At 51.4% G+C, this 23,628-nt stretch overlaps 1 protein-coding gene across 2 annotated transcripts in view; it reads left to right on the plus strand.

Moving 5' to 3' along the window:
• Positions 1-14,346: 14,346 nt before the first annotated feature.
• Positions 14,347-23,628, plus strand: part of COMP (cartilage oligomeric matrix protein) — a 16,098-nt gene continuing 6,816 nt past the window's right edge. Inside the window, exons 1-8 of one of the 2 annotated variants that reach the window (XM_017838199.1) lie at positions 14,347-14,606; positions 16,078-16,146; positions 16,558-16,643; positions 18,884-18,935; positions 20,307-20,479; positions 21,688-21,825; positions 22,717-22,794; positions 23,325-23,489. In XM_017838199.1, the coding sequence (XP_017693688.1) occupies positions 14,450-14,606; positions 16,078-16,146; positions 16,558-16,643; positions 18,884-18,935; positions 20,307-20,479; positions 21,688-21,825; positions 22,717-22,794; positions 23,325-23,489 (918 nt within the window). In that variant the 5' untranslated portion in view covers positions 14,347-14,449. The remainder of the gene's footprint in view (positions 14,607-16,077; positions 16,147-16,557; positions 16,644-18,883; positions 18,936-20,306; positions 20,480-21,687; positions 21,826-22,716; positions 22,795-23,324; positions 23,490-23,628) is intronic. The other variant, XM_017838200.1, reaches the window with a different exon arrangement.

The raw sequence follows: 23,628 nt of genomic DNA on the forward strand, positions 1-23,628 counted from the left end.
TTGTTTAAGAATAACAAAATCTAATAAGAATCTACTTTAGATTCTCTGCATCTAAAGTAAATCCTTCCAAGCAAATCCTTCTTCCTGCTGTGGGAGAAGTCTGTTTATTTGGCACTTGCCTTAAAAATGGAGTGATGTCAGGAACCCAACATTTGGGGTTGGATCTGGGGGTTGATCTGAAGGTGCAAGGTGTGTTTGGCCTTAGAATGTGGCTCCAGGACTTACAGGAGGGGCTCAGGTTCCTGCTGGACTAAACACCTGCATCCAGGAAAAGGTCTGGAATACGAACCACTGAATGTTCTGGCCTCCAGCTCTCCAGAATTTTCCCCCTCTGGCTTTCAGTTCTCAGCTCCTTTTGATGTTAAACACAAGAATTCCCCCTCTTCTCGTTGGAAATATTAAAAGTTTAGAAAACAAGGAGTGCAAGGAATTTTATCCTTTCCCTGCAGCAGCTACGGGGATGTCTGGTGATATCAACTTTATTTCTTGCCTGAAAAACCAAACCAGATCTAGAACTGAGGGAAACCAAACGTTTTATTTGTTTCCATCATGGGAACCCTTCAAAATTGGGGATGTCTGTGGGGGGGGTGATGCAGAGCAAGAAGGAGTTGGGTGCCTGAACTGGGCTGGTTTCATCAGGGCAGGGAGAAAGCTTGAAGTGGAAAGAATGTTTTCTTTGCGGAGTGTTGTGGGTTTGAAGGGGGGAACCAGGCCAGTGCTGAACTCATGAATGGCTGCAGTGTGGTTGTGTAACACCTTCCCAGAAGTCAGGAGTTCCTTGGAAATGTACCCAGCCCGCTGGTGGAATGTCATCCAACTGGAGGGTGGAAAGATCTGGAGACCGTGGGGTCCCAGGTTTTTATGGTGTTTGCCCAGAGGGAACGTTTCAGTTCATTATTCCAGCAGCTCCCTAAACCCAGAGGGCTTCAGACGTGCTGGATTTGCCCCTCTGGGCTGGGAAGGAGGTTCCCCTCTGTGCCACTGATGTTTAGGAGTGTTCCTGGGATAAAAACTCTCCCTTTTGCCACGCAGTTTCCCAGCTTGTTCCTCAGGAGGGATCCTCCCGCCCCAACCTGGTTCCTGGGACTCCCTCACACTGGATTTAAGACCCCCCAACCCTTCAATATTTGGGATGTCTGGGGGGGGGTGATGCAGAGCAAGAAGGAGTTGGGTGCCTGAACCAGGCTGGTTTCAGGGCAGGGAGAAAGCTTGAAGTGGAAAGAATGTTTTCTTTGCAGGACCTGCTTTGGATCTGACCCAACCTGCCCCTGACCAGGCTTCCAGCAGCACTTCCCAATGAATTCCCATTGCTCTTGGCTTCTCCCTGAGCTGTGTGAGGGGGCAGAGATCCCACAGGGAAGGGCAGCCAGCAGGACCAGGAATAAAGAGCTGGAAAGGGCCTGGAAGAGCCATGGAAAGGCAGAGAGATAAGGAGCCTGTCCAGGGTCACATAGAACAGCCTTTAAAAAGTGGTGCCAGTCGGGATTCACCTTCCAGGAGCTGTCACGGGTGCCCTGATGGAAGTGGAGCCTGCTGGAATTCCAGGGCTCCGAGCGAGGCCCGTGTTGGAGTCTGGGGCTGTTTTCACCAAAAAAAAAAAAAAAAAAAAAAAGAAGGTCATTACTGGCCTTGATTTATGATCAAACAGAAGTTTGCAAACGGTTTCTCGAGCCTGGTCCAGAAATCCATGAGCTTTATGTCATCTGGAGGAGGCCCAGAAGACGGGATTATTTTTCCTGTAGTTGTTATTAGCCAGTGTTTATTAAGAAGATGAAATGTTGAACTGGAGCCCTTTTTTTTTTATTATTATTTTTTATTTTATTTTATTTTATTTTATTTTATTTTTCAGCCCTAGGGTGAGGGCAGAGCAAAGGTGCTCTGGGAAGCTCCTGGTGTGGAAGTGACACAGGGATTTTAGGCCACTCTCCTGGCACCATGGGAGTGCCTGACTTTGCTGGAAGAAGGGATTGCAAAAGGGACATGGAGGAGGTCTGGAGAGCAATAATTCTAAATAGCACCTCAGGAATGATGTCATTTCAACCAAACGTTGGACATTGGGCAATGAATTCCTTTGGAGCAAGAGCAACCCAGGGCCACCAGCCAGGAGGGGGGAAGAACTTCCACAGAACAGGGTAATAAAGAACCTGTGGAAAGTCCAAAGCGTTGCAAGGTCATGGTGGAAAACCAGATAGGAATAATCCTGAGGAGAGGCAGATAAATAACCTGGAATTCTCTCCGGGCGTGAGGGGTTACCAGGAAAGGCAGGGGAGGAAGGTGTTACAGCTCCAGAACAAACAGCAGGTCTTGATCCATGTCAGGAGCCAAATCTTGGGATAGATGGAGCACTGGAACAGCCTGAAAGATTGCTGTGATCCCAGAGGGGTCCTTGTGATCCCAGAGGAGTCCCATGATCCCAGAGGGATCCTTGTGATCCCAGAGGGGTCCCATGATCCCAGAGGGACCCTGTGATCCCAGAGTGATCCCTGTGGTCCCAAAGAGATCCCCATGATCCCAGAGTGATCCCTGTGATCCCAGAGGGGCCCCTGTGATCCCAGAGCAATTCCTGTGATCCCAGAGGAGTCCCCATGATCCCTGTGATCCCAGAGGGGTCTTTGTGATCTCAGAGGGGTCCCCATGATCCCAGAGTGATCCCTGTGGTCCCAGAGTGATCCCTGTGATCCTAAAGAGGTCCCCATGATCCCAGAGGGGCCCATGTGATCCCAGAGTGATCCCTGTGATCCCAGAGTGGTCCCCATGATCCCAGAGGGGCCCGTGTGATCCCAGAGTGATCCCTGTGATCCCTGATGCCAAGATTTTGCCCCCAAAAAGGCAAAAATGGAAAAATTCTGCTTAGAGACAAAGTTTGTAGCCTTTAAGCACCCTCTGTAGGTGTGTGTGCATTCCTTTAGTGTACAGTGCTATCTAACCCTAAGCAGTACATTCTGGCTAAGCAACTTCTCTGTGTTCTTGCTCCTAACTATATTTTGAACTTAACTCTTTGCTTTTTGTATTGCTGTGTTGCATTTGCTTTCTAGGCCTTGCCTGGATTCATCCCAAAGAAGTCCCCATGATCCCAGAGTGATCCTTGTGGTCCCAGAGTTGCCTCTTTGATCCCAGAGGGATCCTGAGCTGTTCCCTTGGGGCTCAAACCATCACCAGTGAAAACCTGTGTCCTCCTCCTGGACTGAGGGGGCCAAAAGGCTGCAACAAATCCAGGGATATTTATTCCTGTGGACTTGATGAACTCAATGACTTGATGAAACATCAAAACCACCCCATAAAAACTGTGTGTTGGTGGAGTTTTTAATTTGTGGGGTGACTCGTGGTGCTGCAAATGCTCTGAACCGGTGGCTCGCCCTCAGGGGGGGGAGAAGGAATAGCCCTTTGACATATAACTCTGAACAAATTCTCACTAATTCAGCCATAAACAGCTGAAGGCCTGGTCAGCTTTGTAGAAACCTGCCCATTTTGTCCTTTTTTATCCCTTTTATCCCTTTTTATCCCATTTGTTCCCCTATCCCACCAGAGGCCACCACAAACAGCAGCTGGGGGGGAAAAAAAAACAAAAAAAAAAAAAAACCAAAAAAAAAAAGAAAGAGGAAGAAAGCAAAGCAATGGAAGGGGCACCTGCAGCCCTGAACGGCCAAAGCTCCTGTTTTATGAGGAGATTCAGAAGTGGAACTTGGATCCCTCCAGAAACAGCTTCTCCTCCCGCTGCGTCGGGAGCGACTCCCGGATCGCGCCTCTCGGAGCCAGGGAATGATCTCAGGCCGCTGAGATCAGATTTTGCTGAGTGTGTGCAGGGTTAGGCCTGATGTTCCCTGCCCTTTCCAGAGAAGTTCTCCCCTCTCCAAACTGTGCCTTGAGGTTTGGTTTCCTCGGGAAGCCTTGGCCCTTCTGCTGCCTCGGCATCTCGGCCTTGGCCTTTGCCATCCCCGTTTATCCACCTGAGGCCTGGGGTTCCTGGAATTGCCTGTGCTTTTCCTGGAAGAAGCGTTGGAGGGGCGGAATGGCTTGTGCAGGAAGCCTTCAAAGGGCTGAGAAGGTGTCCAGGAGGCACAGAGGCAGCTGGAGTTTGGATTTCACCCTCCCGAGGGGGTGTTTTCTGGTCTCCAGCAACCACTCACGCCCCGACGTGCCCTGGCTTGAGGGGAAGGTTGATGGAAGATCCTGCCTGCTGTGCTGGCCAAAATTGGGCTTTATGGAAGGAACATTGCAAAAAAGAAAAAAAAAAATGCAGAGGCTCAAACTCCTCGTTTCCATGGGGGGATTAGAATGAATTCATCACCACCGGGCTCGAGCTGTGCCCTCGCAATCTTTGGGTGGGAAGAGAAGTTCAGGTGAAGCAAGGGCTGATTTTAGGCCTTTGCACAGGCCACGATCCTGAAAAATATCGGGAAAAATAGCAGCTTTGCTCTTGTGGCTGTTTTTCAGCTTTGGGTGGGTGGGGTTGGGAGGAGGATTTGCCAGAACTCTCCAGAGCCAGTTCGTTCCTGTGAGATTTCTGGGGCTGATATTTTCTTGAAAACTCCAGAGGTTTGGATTAGTCTCCGGCCTCCATCATTCTGGAGGGCTTCCCACCCCTTGTGAGCCTGTACACGCCGTTTTTCCATTTCTCTGGGGGCGATTAAAAAAAAAAAAATAAAATATCCCCAAAAACAACCCTCAGCCTGGATGATGCTGAATTTTCCTCTGAGTTCATAAGTGATGTGCAAAGAAGCACCATTTTTGGACAGGCAGCCAGTGATCTGTAATGTCTCAAAGCTTAGAAAATAAAACATGTGGGTGAGGAGAGACAGGTGATAAGATGAGCTGAGGGTCAGGAGAACGGGGGGGTTTGGGAGCCAGGGCCTTCCACAAGCCCTGAGGTTGGTGAGAGGAGCAGTTCTGCAAGTGCAGCTGTTTAATTTAACCTCTTTAATTAATTCTTTTGACTTGCCCCCCCCAATAACCTTCTCTCAGCACTGTGGGAGCTCCAGCAGCTCAATGCTGAGTGGGGAGACCCTTGGCATGAGGAGAGCTGGGTGTTCAATGCTGTTCCCCAACAGGGCTCTGATTTCTGCTTGAAAATTCATCTCCTTGTTGGAGGAGGTCCCTCCTGCTCCTGAGGAGGGTCCCTGTCCCTCCCCACCCCCAGATGTGGGCCCTGGGAACATCTCTGTCTGTTCATCCCCAATCATCCCGGACAGAAAGCCTGTGGAACACCTCAGGCAAACCCTGGGAGGGGGACACGGCAAGGTTGGGGCCTGGAGGAGCTGGAAGCCTTTCGTGATCAAGTTTTTTTGGGAATTATTAATGAGGGCAGTCAAGGCAGTCTCCAGGAAGAAGGTTTAGTCTTGTTTCCTTGAGGTCTAAGATCAGTTTTAGGGGGGGATAAGCAAAAAAAAAGGTTGAGGCAAAGCTCTGCTCTCCCACCCCCAGAAGAGGAGGGAGGGTTTTGGTGGAATCCTAAGGCTGTGTTATAATAAAAAACCCATTTTCTTACTCAGAATCCTCATTTTACATCTGGATTACGAGAGCACTTTAGAGAACAACCTTGACAATCTGCTGGTGCTTCCTTTATCCCTCTGTTCCCCCTGATTCCACAGCAGCTGAAGAAACCCTGGAGAATTTTCATTGTCATTCACAAAGGCTTTTCCCCCCCATTTCTCTTGTATAAGAAAAAGACACATTTCCACACACAAGTGTTAAATGACTCGTATTAAAACTGAATTTAAGAGTGCAGCCTCTTCCTGAGGTGGGGCAGAGAGTATCACACTTGGTCATGGATTTCTTTCCCCCCCTTTTCTTTGTCCCATTGGAAGAGCTGAGTTTGGAGAGAGGGGGATTATCACGGGGTGATCGATCCTTTCTTCCTCTTTGTACAAGTTAAATCTAATTTCCAGCAGGGAAAAAGCTTCATGTCTCCTGCCAACAGCTGGCTGCCAAGCTCATTTTTACAGAGCACCTCTTTGATCACCGTTGTCCTGAAAAGACCTGATTGCTCAGGGCTGGTTTTGCTTAATTCCAGCTGTTAAAATCCCCCTGGATATCTTCTTTTTGGGTTGTTTTTTTTAATGTCAGCAGTGGAGCTAATTACTAGGGAGAGGGCAACTGGGAGGGGAAAAACAGCCCCTGTTTCAGTCAGCAAGAGGAAGTGCCCAGAGAACTGTCATTAATCTCGAATCAACACTTATTTAAAGGCTGTGGCTTTTTGCTGTGTGTGTGTTCAGGAGGCCCCGAGCAGGTTTGCTTAATATAACCCATGGCATGGAAAACCTCCCGGTGTTCCCTCGAGATTCCCAGAGAAAGGGAGGCTCTGTGGCCTGCCTGAGCTGCTGGGCAAGGCATCTCACCACTTCACACGGGGAAGTGGAGCCCAGACTTTTCCCGGTGGCTCCTTGGGATGTGCCCACAGAAAGCCCAGCTCTGTCTCCCGTGGATGGAGCCTCCATTCCTTGGCTCTCCCTGAAAACACGAGGTTTTCCCTGGAGCCCCAAGCCAAATGTTCCCCTTTCTGCCTGCCCTGTGTTGTGGGTTTGGCTGTGCCCTCTGTCTCAGAGGTGTCAGTGTTCTGGGGGTGTTAGGTGGGAACATCACCGAGTTCTTGGGGATGCTCCTTGCTGAAAGGAACCATGCTGGGTCTGTTTTCCAAGCTGGATGTCCCAGGGCTGGAGGCCTGTGCCAGCTGGTGGCCAGTCTGAGGCCTCCTCTGGGCAGTGCCTGTGTCTGTGGCACAGAAATGTCATTATTCCTGCACAGGACGTGCCTTTCTGTGGGGCTGCTGGACCAGCCCCGTGCAGACAGCGAGGAGATCCCCTCAGCTCTGGGTTCTGCCTGTCCAGGGGTCAGTGCCAGATGTTCCTTGGGAGTTAATAACTCTTGGTACACGTTCAAACCCCAGTCAATGCTCCCTAAGAGAGGTCCCAGGGCTATTAAAGCGTGGACGTGCTGTCTGCCCACCTACACGTGTGATCTCAGAGCCCCGAGCACTTCCAGTCCCGGCTGCCACGAGCCAATTCCTGTTTATGCTCCTCCTGGAGACCCCTGGATTGCAGAACCAGGAGGTTTGACCACAGAGATCGATGGTGCACGTCACTCAGGGGGAAAAGAAGTGCCAGTCTGCTTGGAAAAGGTTTTGTTTTCGAGCTTTGCCATCCCGGAGGGTTTTGGGAAGTGACTTTGGTGCCCAGGGGAGGGCAGGCAGGGAATCTGTGTTATTGTCATTATGGCTCTGGGAGGTGTTTTTTAGGAGCAAAATCCAAAAAAGGGAGACCACAGCCAAAGCCCTTTTACTGGGAAAACCTGCCTGGTCCAAACATTAATGACAATCCCAATAATAATTCCCAGCAAGCCGTGATGGCTTAACCATCACAGCAGTTTTGCATCTCTCTTGGTCAAAACAGCCTTTTTTTTTTTTTCTTTTTTTCTTTTTTTTCTTTTTTTTCCCCAGTACAATTCCAGTGAATTACTCCCAGTTTCCTCAATGTCTGGGCTCCTGCTGGCTCCTGGAGCAAGAGGAGCTCATTGTTGCAAAAGGAACTTAACCCAGCGTTGGAAATCTTTATTGTCCCTGATAGAAAAAGGGCATGAATAGCAAAGGAAAAAATGTGCAACGTTTCCTGCGAGGTTTTAACGACCCTCCTGGGTGTGGGATTACGACATGGGGCTGGGGAATAGCTTGGAGCAGGGTGATGGTGGGGAGAGGGAGCTCTGGCAGCTTTTCCACCCCCAGCTGTCAGGATCGTTGCAGGAGCTGCTGGACAGGGTGGCAAGGACTGGGATGGAGCTCTTCCTGATCCCAGAGTGCCACTGGTGTGCCACTTGTCTTTGCCAGCCCTCCAGGAGGCTGACCAAGGGCTGGTGTGGGGTCTGTGGGACCTTCCACTGGCCCCCTGCCCTGGGTTTTGTACAGCCCATATTAGTTCCAGGTGTCCCAGTTCTCCTCAGATCGTGCTGACACAACAGCTCAGGCATCTTGGAAGGGCTGGAGCACCAGTGTGGGACCCAGGAGGGTGGAATATTTGACGGTGCTGAGACCTTTCCAGAGGCAGAAAGAAGGTGATCAGAACTCAGCAAACCACAGGGAGGCTCTGGACCATGTTTGAAATAAAGGGCAACATCCAGGGTGATCCTTGTCCCAGGCAGGCTTTGGACCTGTGTTGTGGCTTTGTCACCCGTCCTGTGACTGGTCTCATCTGCTGCTGTTCCTGAGGAGACTCCCTGGGTGGAGCTACAGGTGACCAAATCCCCCTGGAGAGTCCCTGGGAGCCTCATCCTGCTTCCTGCTGCTCTCCAGGTGCTCAGGATCTCACTGTGCACTCAGACACTCCTTATTTCATAGAATCAGGAAATCCCAGACTGGTTTGGGTTGGAAGGACCTTAAAGCCCATCCAGCCCCACCCCCTGCCACGGGCAGGGACACCTTCCACTCTCCCAGGTTGCTCCAGCCTGGCCTTGGACACTTCCAGGGACGGGGCAGCCACAGCTTCTCTGGGAAATCCATCCCAGTGTCTCCCCACCCTCACAGTCAATAATTCTTACCCAGTATCCCACCTAAACCTCCTCTCTGTCAGTTTAGTGCCCATTTGTTGCTGGACTAGAGCTGTTGGATATTTTCTCCTCCTGTAGAAGTCCAGCTGATGCTCCTCAGAGTTCCTACATCCTTGTCCCGGCCCACGGGGGTGGAATCTGCCACTTCCAGCAGGATCAGCCACTTCAGGCTGCCCAGACAATATGGGCTATCACTTATTTCAGATGAATGTGCAGATCCTTTTCTTTTTTGAGTGTCTTTCCCTGCCAGTGCTTGTGAATGAAGCTTCCCCTCCTCTGGAGGAGGGAGATGGTTTAGTTATTCCGGTGCTGGCAGGAGCTTCGGCCTTCCAGGCTCGACTGACCCTGTGTGGTGTGACCAGCACGGGCTGCTGAGCCTCTGAGGGACTCAGAGAGGCTGGAGAGGGGGTTCTTTAATCCCCAGGAGTGAAATGGGGCAGGAAAAAGTGAGTTCCTGGACTGGTTGTCCTGGTGGGAGTCTCATTAACGAGAGAGAGGAAGAGGGAAAAGCCTTGTGGGGCAGGAGCTGCTTCTGTTTCTTGCTTGTGGTTTCCTGGAATCATGGAATGGTTTGGGTTGGAAGGGACCTTAAAAACCATCCAGTTCCACCCCCTGCCACGGGCAGGGACACTTTCCACTCTCCCAGGTTGCTCCAACCTGGCCTTGGACACTTCCAGGGATGGGGCAGCCACAGCTTCTCTGGGAATTCCATCCCAGCCCCTCCCCACCCTCACAGGGAGGAATTCCTTCCCCAATATCCCATCTAAACCCACTCTCTGTCAGTTTGAAGCCATTCCCCCTTGTCCTGTCCCTCCATCCCTTGTCCAAAGTCCCTCTCCATGTTCCTTGTCAGCCCCTTCAGGTCCTGGAAGGCCCCAGTCAGGTCACCCCGAAGCTTCTCTTCTCCAGGCTGAACAATCCCAGCTCTCCAGCCTTTCCTCCCGGCAGAGCTGCTCCATGAATTTGACTTCCAAACCTCCACAGCTTATTAAATGTGCCTTAATTGTGTTTGCCATTCAATACTGGAAAACCCCTCTTGGGTCATGCTGGTCCTGGGGACTATTTTTGGTTGTGGGGTGAAACAAAGAGCTGGAATCTGCTCTTGGCTCATCGGTGTCTTTTTGGGGGGATTCCTCCCTCAGACTTTCAGAGGCACCTCTGGGCCCTCTCTCAGAGGCATTTTGCAGCTGTTTTGAGGCACTGACATGACAGTGTTCATGTTTTGTTGCGTTCAAAGAACGAAACCTGAGGGAACATTCAGGTGAGACCCTCAAAATTCAGCTTTTCGTGCACAGAAAGGGTAAAACTCCTCAGATTTCTGATAGTTTTGGAGGAATAGGCAGGAAAGCAGGACCTGCTGGAGTTCCAGTCTCACCTGAGGGGAGGTCTCAGTGTCTGGGGTGTCAGGATTTCCTCCTGGGAAATGTCCTGGTCACAGGGTGCCACAGTGGCTGTGTTGGTGTGCTCGTGGCCCCAGGGTTGTGCCGCTGCCACAGCGAGTCATGTGGCTTTTATTTTCATTTATTTTAGGCTTTGGTGAACACGAGTCAAATCCCATTAACTAGGGAAGAAAACAGCAAGAGGAATAAATGCTAAACCCAGCAAAGTGCACGATGGAGCCACGTCCAGCCTCGACTCCCCGTCGCTGCAGTTTGCCACTGATTAAATTGAGATTAAAAAAAAAAACCCCAACAGCATTAAAATCATTTATAAAAAGTCCTCAGTGCCCCTGATCTCCTGAGGAATTCAGAGCCAGAGACATAACCCAGACTGCAACAAGCTGTAACTCCTCAGACATGCAGCAAACCACAGCCTAGGATGGATTTATTCCATGGATGGAGGGGAGGGGACTGTTCTTCCCGTTGGCTGCTGGGTTTATTTGGAATATTTGCACCACCCTGGGTGTTTGTATCAAACAAGGAATCTGCCTTCCCTGCCTGTTTCACACTGTTTAGTTCATCCCTGAGCTCCGAGTGGATCCTTTGGAATCCTGTTTTGCCGGGATTGTGTTTTAGCAACGGATATTTGTACACGACCAAGCCCTAAAAAAAGGTGGTTTGCAGATTTCTGGGAGCAGGGATTTTGTTCTGTCTGGAAGAGCACAGAGGTAGGACAAGGCTGAGGCCCCCAACTCCAGTGCCTGGTTCTTTTCCCGGGGTGTATTTTGGGAATCTGCACACAGGTCAAACAGTAGCATCCAAAGGAAACGGGACTGAGCAGGAACTGCTGTGGAATTCTGGTTCCTCTGGGGGGGTTTTTGCTGAGCTGCTCCTGAATGAACTGGGTCAGGTTGGTCCAACTCCAGTTTGCAGAATCATGGAGTGGGTTGGGTTGGAAGGAGCTTAAATTCCATCCCATCTCATCCCATCCCATCCCATTCCATTCCATCCCATCCCATCCCATTCCATCCCATCCCATCCCATCCCATCCCATCCCATCCCATCCCATCCCATCCCATCCCATCCCATCTCACCCCCTGCCATGGGCAGGGACACCCCCCCCTTATCCCAGGTTGCTCCAGCCTGGCCTTGGACACTCCCAGGGATGGGAAGGGAACAGGGAAGAGCAGCCTTTGTGAAGAACCATTGCCCCTGGCCTGGGAGGAAAAGGCAAAGGAGATGCTTTTTGGGAATCTCTCCTTATATCTTTTACATCCTCTGATTTCCCACAACCACAGACGTACAAGAACCCTCGTGAAAACCCATCACATCCCATGTGATGTGAACATGGAGATGTTTTTCCCCTTATTTTTAGAACTTGACCTTCCAAGCCTGAAAAATAACTTTTTTTCCTTCTTTCTGACTTTTGTCCTTCGCTTGGCAGAGGCCAGTTTAAAAAAAACAAAAAAAAAACACACTCAGAGATGGAAAATATTTCGACTTTTAAAACCAGGGAGACCTTTTCTTCTCCTTGTTTGTTTGTGCCCTGCTTTCGTTTGGGACGTCAGCTCCAGGCAGGGGAAAAGGTGGAACGAGCCTGGCACTGCCCAGGGGCAAAACCACCTTCCCACCCAAGCCCAAATAAACACCGTTTGCTCCTCATTTTGTGTTTTTTTAAATCATTAAACCTTCAGTAATTGTGCTGACCATCAGATAATAACGAGCTCAGGTGCATCAGCTCCTGAATTTCTCCTTTTCAAAGGGGCACAGGAACAACCAAGCTGTGAGCAGACACTGTCTGATCTGCCCCTGTTGGGTTAAAGAGAGTGATTTGAGGGATTTCCAGCCCTCCCACCTGCATTTAGGAAGGTAGAAAACGAAGCCAGGGAAAATAAGGGTGGGGATGAGCTCACCCTGTGGAGCCACCGTGTCTTGCTCAGTCCAAGGAGCTCTGTAGGAACCAGCTACATCTGAATTTTAGGCAGTTGTTTTGCTGCTGTCAGTGAACAAACCCATCCCAGGAACTGCTGCAGCCTGAAAAAAAAAATGTCTCTGGGTTTCCAGAAGGTAAAGAAAATGCCTTAATTCCTTTTAATGTCAAGACTTAATTCCTTTTAATGTCAAAACTTAATTCCTTTTAATGTCAATTATTTGAGTTCCTTCAGCCCGTGGCCAAAAATAACCCCAAAGAAAATTATCTGACTTCTCGATAATATGGTTTCAGGGAGTTAATTTAAGTTAAATAATAGACATATTAGAAAATACAGCGGATTTTCCCTGTCAGGTGATCACCAGGGTTATAAAATGAGATTCTGGGCAGCTGAAAGTGTTCAGGAAGGTGCTGAGCTTTGTCCAGGGGCAGCAGGATGACTCCTGATGGTCTTAGAGAGCTCTTCTTGAACACAAAACCAGCAGGGTTTGGGCCCCTGAAAACCCAAACCCACAGAATTTACCTGGCTGGCTGAAGGCTGGGCTTCCAGGCAGCTTTTTTTAATTGGGTGTTTGATTTAAAGGGGTTTTTTTTAATTAGGTTTTTATGGGGTTTGCGTCCTGATACTTGGCTGAGCTGGCAGAAAACACCATTTCTGCTCATCCTTTGTTTTATTTTCCTTGCACTGAACAATTCATGGCTTGGTGGGGGGGGGAATCTGGAAGGTGTCAGGGCTTTGAGGTCCCTTCCAGCCCAACCCATTCCATGATCCCACAGTTCCTCTTTTCCCTGCAGCCCCTTTTTTTTTTTCTTCAGGGGGAGGATTTTTCCCTCCCATCCCTCCACGTGGACACACATTTTTTTCCCCACAACAGCCTGACCTGGGTTGTTTCTGAGGTGACCTCAGGGGTGCCCCTTTTCCAGCCTCCATTCCCTGGGAGCCACAGCTCTTTCTTCCCGGAGTTTTACGGCTTCTCCCCAGTTGAAAAGCCAAAAAAATCCCCCAAAAACCAGATTTTTTTGATTTTTTTGGGTTTTTTTTCCTTTATTAACAACCTTATCAGGCTGCTGGTGAAGTGATGTGCTTTCCCTCACAGCTCTCCACTGCCGGGACAGGGACTGATGGGCTTCCTTGGAGGCTCCAGGGATGAGAGTCTGGAAAGCCTGGATGCCTCTGGCTCCTCTTGACAGCAGCAGCTTCCAAGACAAGCTGGATGGACGTGATTTATCCCAGCTCAGGGTGAAGGACTCGCTCCCTGGGGGACGTGTGGCAGGGCATTTGTCCTTCACTCCCCGTTTGTCACTGGGAAACACGAATTATAAAGAAGATTTCCCAGGGCATCACTGGGAAAAACAGTCATCTCTTATCTTCAAGAGTCAGCTGGATGGCTTTGATTTGTCCAGAATGATGTTAAAACCTGGGAATGTCTGCCCTGGGCTCCAGCTGAACCCCTGGAGCTCCCCACAAGGGTCAAAGCCTCCGGGCTGATTTCCCTTGCTGGGTGTGACAGGAGGGGATAAATGTGGGACCAGGGTGTAAATGGCTTTATTTTGGGGATGGATCCATGTGCTGCACCATCCCTGTGGGATAAACCTGAGGATATTTAGTGCTCACTGCCCCCTGTTCCCTCAGGGATGGGCAGGTTTTCCCGGACAGGGGAGCTCTGAGGTCAAAAACCCCAAATCTTTGTGTCCATATCCAAGAATTCTGATACTCCAACACCTCAAAGACTGAGCCACTGTTTCCTGGGGCTTTCCTGTCCTGTCCCAGCGGGGTTGTGGGACCAACACACGATGGGTTTCACAACCAAGGAATTTCTCTGCTCTCCAGCCCGACCTTTTCTTGCAGGTAACACTTTAACCTGCCCCTTCCCTGAGGGAGATTTTCCCGGGGCAGCTTTTCTTTGGCTGCTCCTGATGGATTTCTCACCCCCCTCTGTGTCTCCTGGTGGAAAATGCCGGGTGGAGGGTGATGGAAAACGCTGGATGGGGACTCTGCTGCAGAGCCAGAGAGCAGCAAAGCCTCCCTTCCTTCCCTTCCTTCCCTTCCATCACCTCTGCACTTCATCCTTCCTTTGGGCAGGGAATAAAAATCAGCCTTGGAGGATCTGCCCAATCCCTCCGAAATGGGATGTGGGAGCTCCCCTTTGGAGCTGGAAGATCATTCAAGAACTCTCCCTTGATTGTGAGCAGCGAAAAGTGCCTTTGGGGAGTTCAAAAGAGCCTTTTCTGAAATCCTGGGCGAGCCCAGATGTCTCCTGTGAGGGGTTTGGGGAGGAAAAAATCTGTGAGGGATCCGGCTGGGAATCATCCCGTCTCTCCCGCGTCTGGGAAGCAGGAAGGAAAAAAAAAACCCAAAAACAAACAAACAAAAAAAAAAGAACCCTTTTAATTCTGGAATTTTCTGACCTATTTTGGTCTTTTTTTAAAAAAAAAAAAAAATTGTTAAAAAAAAAATTAAACTGCTGATGAGTTTCTCATCTTGTTTACTTTTGCAACGTTCTCCGTGGAGGAGCAGCCAGGAATGACGTCCACCCTCCGTCCAGCATCCGAGTAGGAACTTCGGAGGAAGGAATGCAGCTTCATAAATAGCAAACCACAGGCTCTAATGGGGAGCAGAGGCAAACCTGCAGGTCCAGAACTCGCTGCAGGAGCAGCTCCTCCGCCCACCCTGCCCCGAGATCCCAAGATGATTCCAGCCCTGGCCGTTGTTTTCCTCCTCTGCCTCTCCTGTCCTTTCTCCTCCTGTCAGCAGAGAAGGATAGGTGAGTGTTTCAGTTTATTTTCTGCGCTTTCCAGGCTCCTCTGGAGCAACACCCTCCCTCTGTGTGTTGCAGGAGGGAGCGAGGAGGGAGGGAATGCTCCGGGAATGTTTGGGGATTTGGGGGTTCCGTAGGAAACTCGAGGTTTAACTGTGTAAATTCCCAGGCTCACATTTCCCCTCCTGAGCACTGAATTTTTTTTAATTTTTTTTTTTTTAAAAGAGAAATATTTGTCCTGGAAATTTTGTCAGGGACACTTTGCATTAATCTGCATTTTTTTATGCTATTTAAGTTAAAAAAAAAACCAAACCAGATTGTACAGAATGTCCCGTCACAGGATCCGTGGATATTCTCTTTTCCTGTGCACATGGAGCTCAGGGAAGCCCTGAATTCTAGGAATGTAGAAGTTCCAGTCCTCCAGGCGGGTTTTTTTTTTGGGGGGGGGTGGAATTCTCAGCTCAGAGAGGATCTGTGGGATCCATCAGAGCCACAGAGATCCAGGTGAGGGGGCAGGACGAGAAGGATTCACAGCAATGGAAAAGTCTGCAAAGGGCAGAGATTTCCTTTGGAGTGGTTGACTCATTACAGTGAATTTGCATTTTAAACCACTGCCCCCCCCCTCCAAACTTTGATTTCAAATTCCCTCTTGCCACCAGGGATGGAAAATCCTTCCCAGGAATAACGGAAGCTGCCCCGAAGCCTTTCAGGCAGAGCTGAGCCAAAACCTCTGTTTGAGGTTACAAATCCTGTGCAAACTCCTTGCTTTCGGTAAATTAAGAAACATGCCTTTAATTCAGCCTTTCTGTCTAAGAATGGCACATTTGTGGGGCTTCCAAAGCCAGTCCCCAAACCAAAAAGTGTTGGAGAGGCTGCAAATACTCACCAAGTCCTTTTGGTTCCCTGCGGGGAAGACCCACGAGGTTTTCAGGTCTGTCACGGGAGAAGGAGGCAGTTTTACTAAATCAGTGGCCTGGGCTCCCAAGTGGCTTTGGAGCTGGAAAACTCAGGGGTTGCAGCCCCCAAATTCCAGCTGATTTCCCCCCTGTCTGTGGGAGACATTCCTATTTCCGTAGGCAAGGTGTGATTTATGCCCAAGGGTTGATCGACCGAGCGAAAATTAGAGAGATGCTGGGAAAAACCTGGAGGAATGAGGTTGTGCATTCCCATGGACAGCCAGGAATTGGACAGTGGGATTTCAGGAGACGAACTTGAATGGAACTCCGTGCCCAATTATTTTTCATACTGAGAGTTTTCTCATGAACCACCTCGGTCTGGAAACGATGAGCTCCGTCCACCCGCTCATCCCTGAGCCCAGCCCGGGCTTTAAACAGGACTCAGCAGGCCTGGAATCTGGCAGAGGGGAGGGAAATTCCTGTTCAGCTGCCCCGGGTGCCCCTGTGAGGTGTTGTGTGTCCCGGGCAGGGTGTTCCGATGTTTCCGTGGATGAGCACATGTGTCCCTTTGTATCCCAAAGATCCCATGAGGCACTTTGAAAGGAAAGAACCCGCCTTCAGCAAGAAACCACTCAGTGCCCCGGCAGCAGGTGAGGCAGCGGCTGATGTGCCCCTTTCCCACTCCAGGGGGAATGGAAGCACATCTGGGAGAGACCCAGCGACGGGCTCGGCCCTTCCCGGCAGCTCCCGCGGCACCGAGTCCTTCATTTGCTTCCTTTGGCAGCAAATCCTTCCCAAGTGTGAACTGCAGGGCCTGTGCCAGGGGAACAGCTCCCAGGGCCCTTCCCTCCCTCCCTCCCTCCCTCCCAGCACTGCTGATTGTCACGTTATCAAAGCAAATTCCACCCCTTAGTCCAGTCCAGTCTCTCTCGATTCCAGCAAAACTCCTTCCAGGAACCGGCAGAGGCCGGGGTGGAATCTGCACCTTGGATGCTGAGCCGTCGCCATCAGGTGGTTGGTACAGCTCTGTGTGCTTTTTCCCGACGCTCTGGGTTTTTTAGGAGGTGAAGTTGGGCCAGAAATGCTGGAAGAGATGAGAGAAACCAACCGTGTGCTGATGGAGGTTCGGGAGCTGTTGAAGCAGCAGGTGGGTGAGAAAGGGACCTGATCCCTGAAGTTCTGCAGGAAAGAGATCTTGGAATCTGCTCTGGAGTTGGGGAGCTGCTCCTGGGGTGGAATGAGGAGCAGGTTATTGTGCTGCTAAACCACAGTTGAGGTGGGGTCCCAGCAGGTCTGGAACTGCTGAGGCAAAGCTGGGAAAAACTTCGAGTTGGGGGAAAAAAAACAAACTTAACTCGGAGAACTTAAGTTGGAAAAAAAACTTAAGTTGGGAAAACTTAGGTGGGAAAACTTTTAGGTGGGAAAACTTTTAGGTGGGAAAACTTTTAGGTGGGAAAACTTAGGTTGGGAAAAGCTGGGGGTTCCTGTGATTTCCAAGGGCTGTGTCTGCTGGGACCCAGCAAACACGGGCAGGGAACCTCCCACCAGGGACACGCACGGCGGGCACGGATCCAGCTGGAAAAACAGGTCACTTTTCCCTTGGTTTTGTGGGCTCAGGGAATCAGTGGAGATTCCTCCAGGGAAGGTGGAGGAGCCCTCTGAGCCACCCCCGGGGTCCTTTTAAGGGAAGTCCTGTGGGCTCTAAACGAGCTCCGTGTTCCCTCTTCCCTCCTGTTGTTTTAATCCTTGTTGGCTCCCGGGAGGTTGGAGCTTTTTGGGTGCTTGGATCTCTTCCCATCCCAACGAGGACGTGGTGGTTTGCCTGCTCAGCTCTTCCCAGTGTAGGAAAAAAGGTTCCATTCTGCCTGGGTTCTTCCCAGTGGGAGCTGAGGGATTCCCGTGCCAGGGAACTGGAATGGCAGCACAAACTGGGCGGCCTCTAATCCACAAAAACATCTGCTGCCCTGAGCTCCTCTCACATTCCAGGCTGCTGCATAAATACCCACTGTTTACTGGGAATCAGGTCAGACACAGCTCCTGGCACCTCCAGCAATGATTTCCAATGTTCCCTTCCAGCTGCTTCTCCCTGAGCAGCTCTTCTGTTTGTTCTTTCCCTCTTCCAGCATTTTATTTTATTTTGTTTCATTTTATTTTATTTTATTTATTTTTATTTTTTATTTTTTTATTTTTTATTTTATTTTTTTATTTTACTTTATTTTATTTTATTTCATTTCATTTCATTTTATTGTTTATTTTATTTTATTTCATTTCATTTCATTTTATTGTTTATTTTATTTTATTTCATTTTATTTTATTTTATTTTTTATTTTTATTTTACTTTATCTTATATTATTTTGATTTATTTTATTTTATTTCATTTTTATTTTACTTTATTTTATTTTACTTTGTCTTATTTTAATTTATCTTACTTTTCTTTTGTTTTCTTTTCTTTTATTTTATTTTAATTCATGGCCTTTCTCTCAACAACACCCTCACAAAGCTCACCCTCAAGAGGCAAACTCGCATTTCCAGCTGGAAAAAAACCAAGGTGGCGGGTCAGAATTCCTTAATCTGGGCAAAGATTTGCTAAAACTTTGCTTTTCCTTGATCCAGCAGTGTGGGATGAAAGGTCAGGTTGACTCTCCAGGATCAGATCGATTCCTCTGGATCAGAGGGAATCTGGTGGATCTTTATTGAAGGAGTTGGGGCTTAATTTGTCCCCTGAGAACACAGAAACATCCACAGCAACAATGCAGCAGGATTTCTGTGGAATCCTGGAATATCCTGAGCGGGAAGGGACCCCCAGGGATCAGCAGGACACCCCAACAATCCCCCCCTGTCCTGGGCAGTGCCCCAACCACCCTCTGGGGAGGAAGAACCTTTCCCTGAGATCCATCCCAAAACCCCCTGGCACAGCTCCACATGTTCAACAGGAGCCCAGAGGAGATCTGGAGGGAATTCCAGGAGGAGATTCCAAACATCCTCATGGCACGAGGGCCAAAGAACGGCCCAGGCAGTGCCAGGGGTCACTCACGGAACCTCCTCCTGCCTTCACCCTCTGGGATCGCTGGCTCAGCATCCTCCAGAGCAGAAAACAGGGATTTCTTTCCCTTTCTCCACGACACTTGTCCCTGTTTGCTCCAGCCAAGTGTCTCCTGCCCCTGTGGCAGGACAGTTTTGTTATCCAGGGTGGAAACACTGCCCAGGGAGGGATTTAACAGGGCCACAGCCCAGCCCAGCTCCCAGAGGGAGCACCAGCAGCCTTTGGGGTGGGAGTTACTGCCTTTGGGACTCCTGGGCGGGCTCAGACCCCCCTGTTTGCTGGCACTGGGGCTCTTGGTGTGCCCTGGCACCTTTGGCTGAGTGGTGGCTCTTGTTCCCTTCCAGATCAAGGAGATAACATTCCTGAAGAACACGGTCATGGAGTGCGACGCCTGCGGTGAGTCCCTGAGCTGAGCCCTGTGCTCCTCCAAACCCTCCGTGCCCTTTGTGTCCAAACAGGCAGCAAAATGCCAGCTGGGACCACCTCCCAACTCCCGGAATCACAGTTAGGGGAGAACTCGGTATTTGGGATGCTTTTGGCATTCCCTGCACGTAGGGACTGCTGCTCCCTGAACTTCCCGGGACCCCTTTGCAGGAGAAGCTTCAAAAAGCTTCAACCCCCCTCCAGCCTTTCCCTCTTTGCCCCTGCCAGGAGCTCTGGGGGTGGGTCTGTGCTCCTGGGAATGCCCCTGGCATCCCCTGGGATGGATCCTGAGCTCCAAGTGGAAGAGAACATCCCCCCCAAGAGGCCCTGCCCTGCTATTCCTCCCGTCCCAGTGCTGCCACCATCCAGGCAGGGAGGTGGTTTACAGGGAATTCGGGAAACAGGATCATAAATTTCCCCCTATAAATCGTGCCCCCTGCTCCCCAGTAACCGTGTTTTCCCTGGGCTGGAGCTCACCCCGATGCCTCTGGCTCGCAGGAAGCTCCTAGAGCTGCTCTGTTATTTGCCAGCACGCTCAGAGGGTGGAGCAAGAGCCTTTCCTGCACTTGGAGGGATTGTGCTTCTGCTGGAAAAGAGATTAACCAAAGCTTCTGGGACCCGCAGGACAGAAACACATTCATCCCCTGCAATTGCTTTAATAATTTGCTCATAAAACTGTCCTGAACTTTCTCCCTGTTACTCGATTTCTGCCTCCCTCGCTTGCTGTTCTGCTTTCTGGGTGTCCTCCTGTGCTCCCTCCTGCAGGGTGTGAGCCCTGAACAGCATCACTTGGGGGCTTCTCTCTCATTTCTCACGAAGACAAGCACGAGCAGGGGAGATCTTTTCTATTTCTTAGTGAAGATTTTGCTGCTGGCAGAGTGTTGTTTTATTTCAGGGGTGGGGTGTTTTTTTATGTTGAGCTTTCAAGCTGGAGAAAACAGGAGAAAAAAGTGTCCTTGGCCCCGTGGCCTCGGCTCTGGGCTGGGAGCTCAGGCTTTGGAAGTGTCCAAGGCCAGGCTGGAAGGGGCTTGGAGCAACCTGGTCCAGGTGGAAGCAGCCTGGAAGGTGTCCCTGCCCACGGCAGGGAGTGGGATGGGATGAGCTTTGCTGTCCTTCCAACCCGACCCATTCCGTGATTCTGCGACTCCTGCGGCTTCTTATTTGCTTTTTGGCTGCCCTGAGTCAAACCTAAGCCACGATTCCGTGATTTTTATCCATTCCCAAAGCAGGAGCTGCAGCTGCTCATCCCTCGGGAAGGGCGGGGAGGGATATTCCGTGTGTGTGGAGCACTGGGATTCTCCTGAGGCCTCTGGCTCCGTCCTTAACATCCCTCTCGTCCCCCAGGGATGCGCCCGGAGGTGACAGGCCCTGTCATCACCGTCACACAGTTCAACAGGTGCCTCCCAAATCCCTGTTTCCCGGGAGTGCCCTGCACCGAGACCGGCTCCGGCTTCCGCTGCGGGCCCTGTCCCCCCGGATATTCCGGGAACGGGACCCACTGCACCGACATCAACGAGGTAAAAAACGGGCTGGGAGTCACAGAACTGCCTCGGTTTTCTCGGGGTGTCACAGGTTTGCCTCGTGGTTTGAAGGAGAAGCCTCTCAGCTCCTCCGGGAGCTGGAATTCCAGCGGAAATTCAGGGCTCTGGGTCTCCCCCTCCCTGAGCTCTGTCCGTGTGTGAGGGGGTTATAGCCAGGCCAGCTTGGAATTTCTTTCTCCACCAAGATAAATCCTTTGGTTTGTGCCACACAGGAAGGTGAGTTTGGGAAGGCCAGAGCAGCCTCCTCCGGCCTCACAATCCTCCGAGCCGATGAGTTGTTGGAGATAAGATTTATTATGTGTGGAACGGAATCAAATCCTTCCCAAGCAGTCCTGGAAACAGCAGATCTCACCACACTGCTTGGATTGCTTTATTTCTGCCCTTAAATCAAACCTTGCTGGGCAGATACTCTATGTTTTTGGGGTTTTTTTTAGGAATTGTGGCATTCCATCAAGTTTAGGCTCTGTGTGTATGCGAAGCTCTGCTCATTAATTCCATGTGTCCACAGGACTCCCGTGGTTCCCAAACCATATTCCTAAGCCCCTTGATTATTCCACCAGGCAGAGCCATCTCATCTCTGTTGCATTTCCATTTAAAAACCCGCTGAAGGGCCGATGAGAGATTTCTGGGATTGATGATAATCTGGTAGTCCAAAATATGGGAACCGCTGTATTCACGGGACCCACCTGCCAGTGCAGAGAGGAAGAATTCGGGGAAAACAGTGAAGTGTGGGAGAAAATGAAGCATTCACGGCAGTTTTGGAAAGACAGTTCCTTCTCAGAGTGGTAAACAAACAACTGCCTTGGAGTGTTACAGGTTTGTCTCGTGGTTTATGAGGAAAAGTCTTGAGGTTCCTCCGGGAGCTGGAATTCCACAGTGTAAGGAATTGTCCAGTCTTCTGGGCTCAGAGGATTCCAGGAAGGGAAGTGTGAAGCCAGGACAGCCCCTGCCTGGGTGACTGATGCCACCTGAGGAGGATCAGTCCCGACAGTTGCTTTGTTTGACTTTACCTGCGTGAATTTTTTGGGGGGGAACGACCGAGGTGGGGAAAAGCCGCCGTTTTCCAGCGGAGCTTCCGCGCATTCCCGCCTCGCTCTTTAGAGCTTAGAAAACCCACAGGAGCTGGACCTGCCCCAGCTTTTGGAGCCTCCTCCCAGCCCTGCCCACCCTCTCTCTTGTTTCAGTGCAACGCAAACCCCTGCTTCCCGAAAGTCCAGTGCATTAACACCAACCCCGGCTTCCGCTGCGACCCCTGCCCGCCCGGCTTCACCGGGCAGCTGCTCCAGGGGGTGGGACTGGCCTATGCCAGGGCCAACAAACAGGTAAGGCCCAGGAACCCTCCTGTGCCCCCGGGAAGTCGGTCACTCTCTCCCCTCTGGCGCTGCCATCCACGAGGAACGGGAGGGGAACGCAGGATGATGCTCCGTGCGAACGGATCCGTCCCCGGGAGGGTGGGGAGGGGGCCTGGGGTGGATTTCCCAGAGGAGCTGTGGCTGCCCCAGCCCTGGAAGCGTCCAAGGCCGGGTTGGGTGGAGCTCTGAGCAGCCTGGGCTAGGGGAAGGGGTCTTTAAGGGCTTTAAGGTGCCTTCCAACCCAACCCGGTGTGCGATTCCGGGATCCCACACGTTGGTGGGAAGAGGGATGCAGGGAGAGGAGAGACGTGCCCAGGATGTCCTGACACCTCAGCCCCAAAGCCACCTGCCCTCCAAGGCCTTCCCTGAGGCTGGACAGAACATTCTGTGGCTGTGACAGCCAGGCTTTCCTCGTGTGTCCCTTCCTGCTGGGACACAGAAGAGCTCATGCAGCTGCTGCCACCCCCCCCTCCCAGCTTCCCTGACAGCTCCTGATGGATCAGAGTCAAAAACCCGGCAGCCTGGGCTTGGGGTGGAGCACAGGAGCACATTGTCCCCCTCGGGGGTGCTCGTGGGATGGGAGCCATTCCTGCTCCGTGGATCCCCTGCTGTCCCTCCACAGGGAGGATATTCTGGCAGCAAAGTGATTTTCCCCCTCTGGAGAGGGGGGAAGGAGCTTGCCCGGGGTCAGGAGCGCTGCTGGGATCTGCCTCGAGCTGGTCAGGAGGAAAACTTGCTAGCCCTGGGCTAGTAAGGTGTGCCGGGGCTTTGCTTCTGCTCCTGGTCGTGCCCAAATCCTGGGATGTGCCGTGGGGGCTGCTCAGGAGTGAATTTAACGGGTGTTTGGTTCTTCCCGGGCAGGTTTGCACCGACATCAACGAGTGTGAGACCGGGGCTGCCACCAACTGTGTCCCAAATTCCATCTGCATCAACACCCGGGTGAGTGCTCAGGGACACGGAGCTGCTCCCAGGGCTGGAACCAGGCTGGGAGAGCTGGGAGAGCTGGGATTCTCCAGTCCGGGGAAGGGAAGGCTCCAGGGAGAACCTGAGAGCCCCTTCCAGGGCCTAAAGGGGCTCCAGGAGAGCTGGAGAGGGACTTGGGACAAGGGATGGAGGGACAGGACACAGGGAATGGCTTCCCACTGCCAGAGGGCACAGTGAGATGGGATATTGGGAAGGAATTCCCCCCTGTGAGGGCGGGGAGGGGCTGGGATGGATTTCCCAGAGAAGCTGTGGCTGCCCCATCCCTGGAAGTGCCCAAGGCCAGGTTGGAGCAACCTGGGCTAGTGGGAGATGAGCTTTAAAGGTCCCTTCCCGCCCAAACCAGTCCGGGATTCCACAATTCCATGACATCACCGGATCTCCCTCGTGGATCTCCCTTCCCAGGCCTTGGGGCCTCAGTTCCCCGGGACAGTGCCGGGGCCGAGGGAGGGCTGTGGGAGTCAATTCCTCCTTTGCTTTTCCCGCAGGGATCCTACAAGTGCGGGGCCTGCAAGCCGGGCTTTGTGGGGGATCAGGTGAGCGGCTGCCGGAGCCAGAGCCAGACGGGGCGACGCTGCCCCAACGGGGAGATCAGCCCCTGCCACGAGAAGGCCGAGTGCATCGTGGAGAGGGACGGCTCCCTGTCCTGCCAGGTGAGGGCTGACCTCCAGAGTTTGGGGTCTGTCTGAACCCCTGAGTTTGGGGTCTGTCTGACCCCCTAGTTTGGGGTCTGTCTGACCCCCAAGTTTGGGGTCTGTCTGACCCCCAAGTTTGGGGTCTGTCTGACCCCCA

Source organism: Lepidothrix coronata, unplaced genomic scaffold, assembly GCF_001604755.1.
Source record: "Lepidothrix coronata isolate B3197 unplaced genomic scaffold, Lepidothrix_coronata-1.0 Scaffold327, whole genome shotgun sequence".
NCBI classification, from domain to species: Eukaryota; Metazoa; Chordata; class Aves; order Passeriformes; family Pipridae; genus Lepidothrix; species Lepidothrix coronata.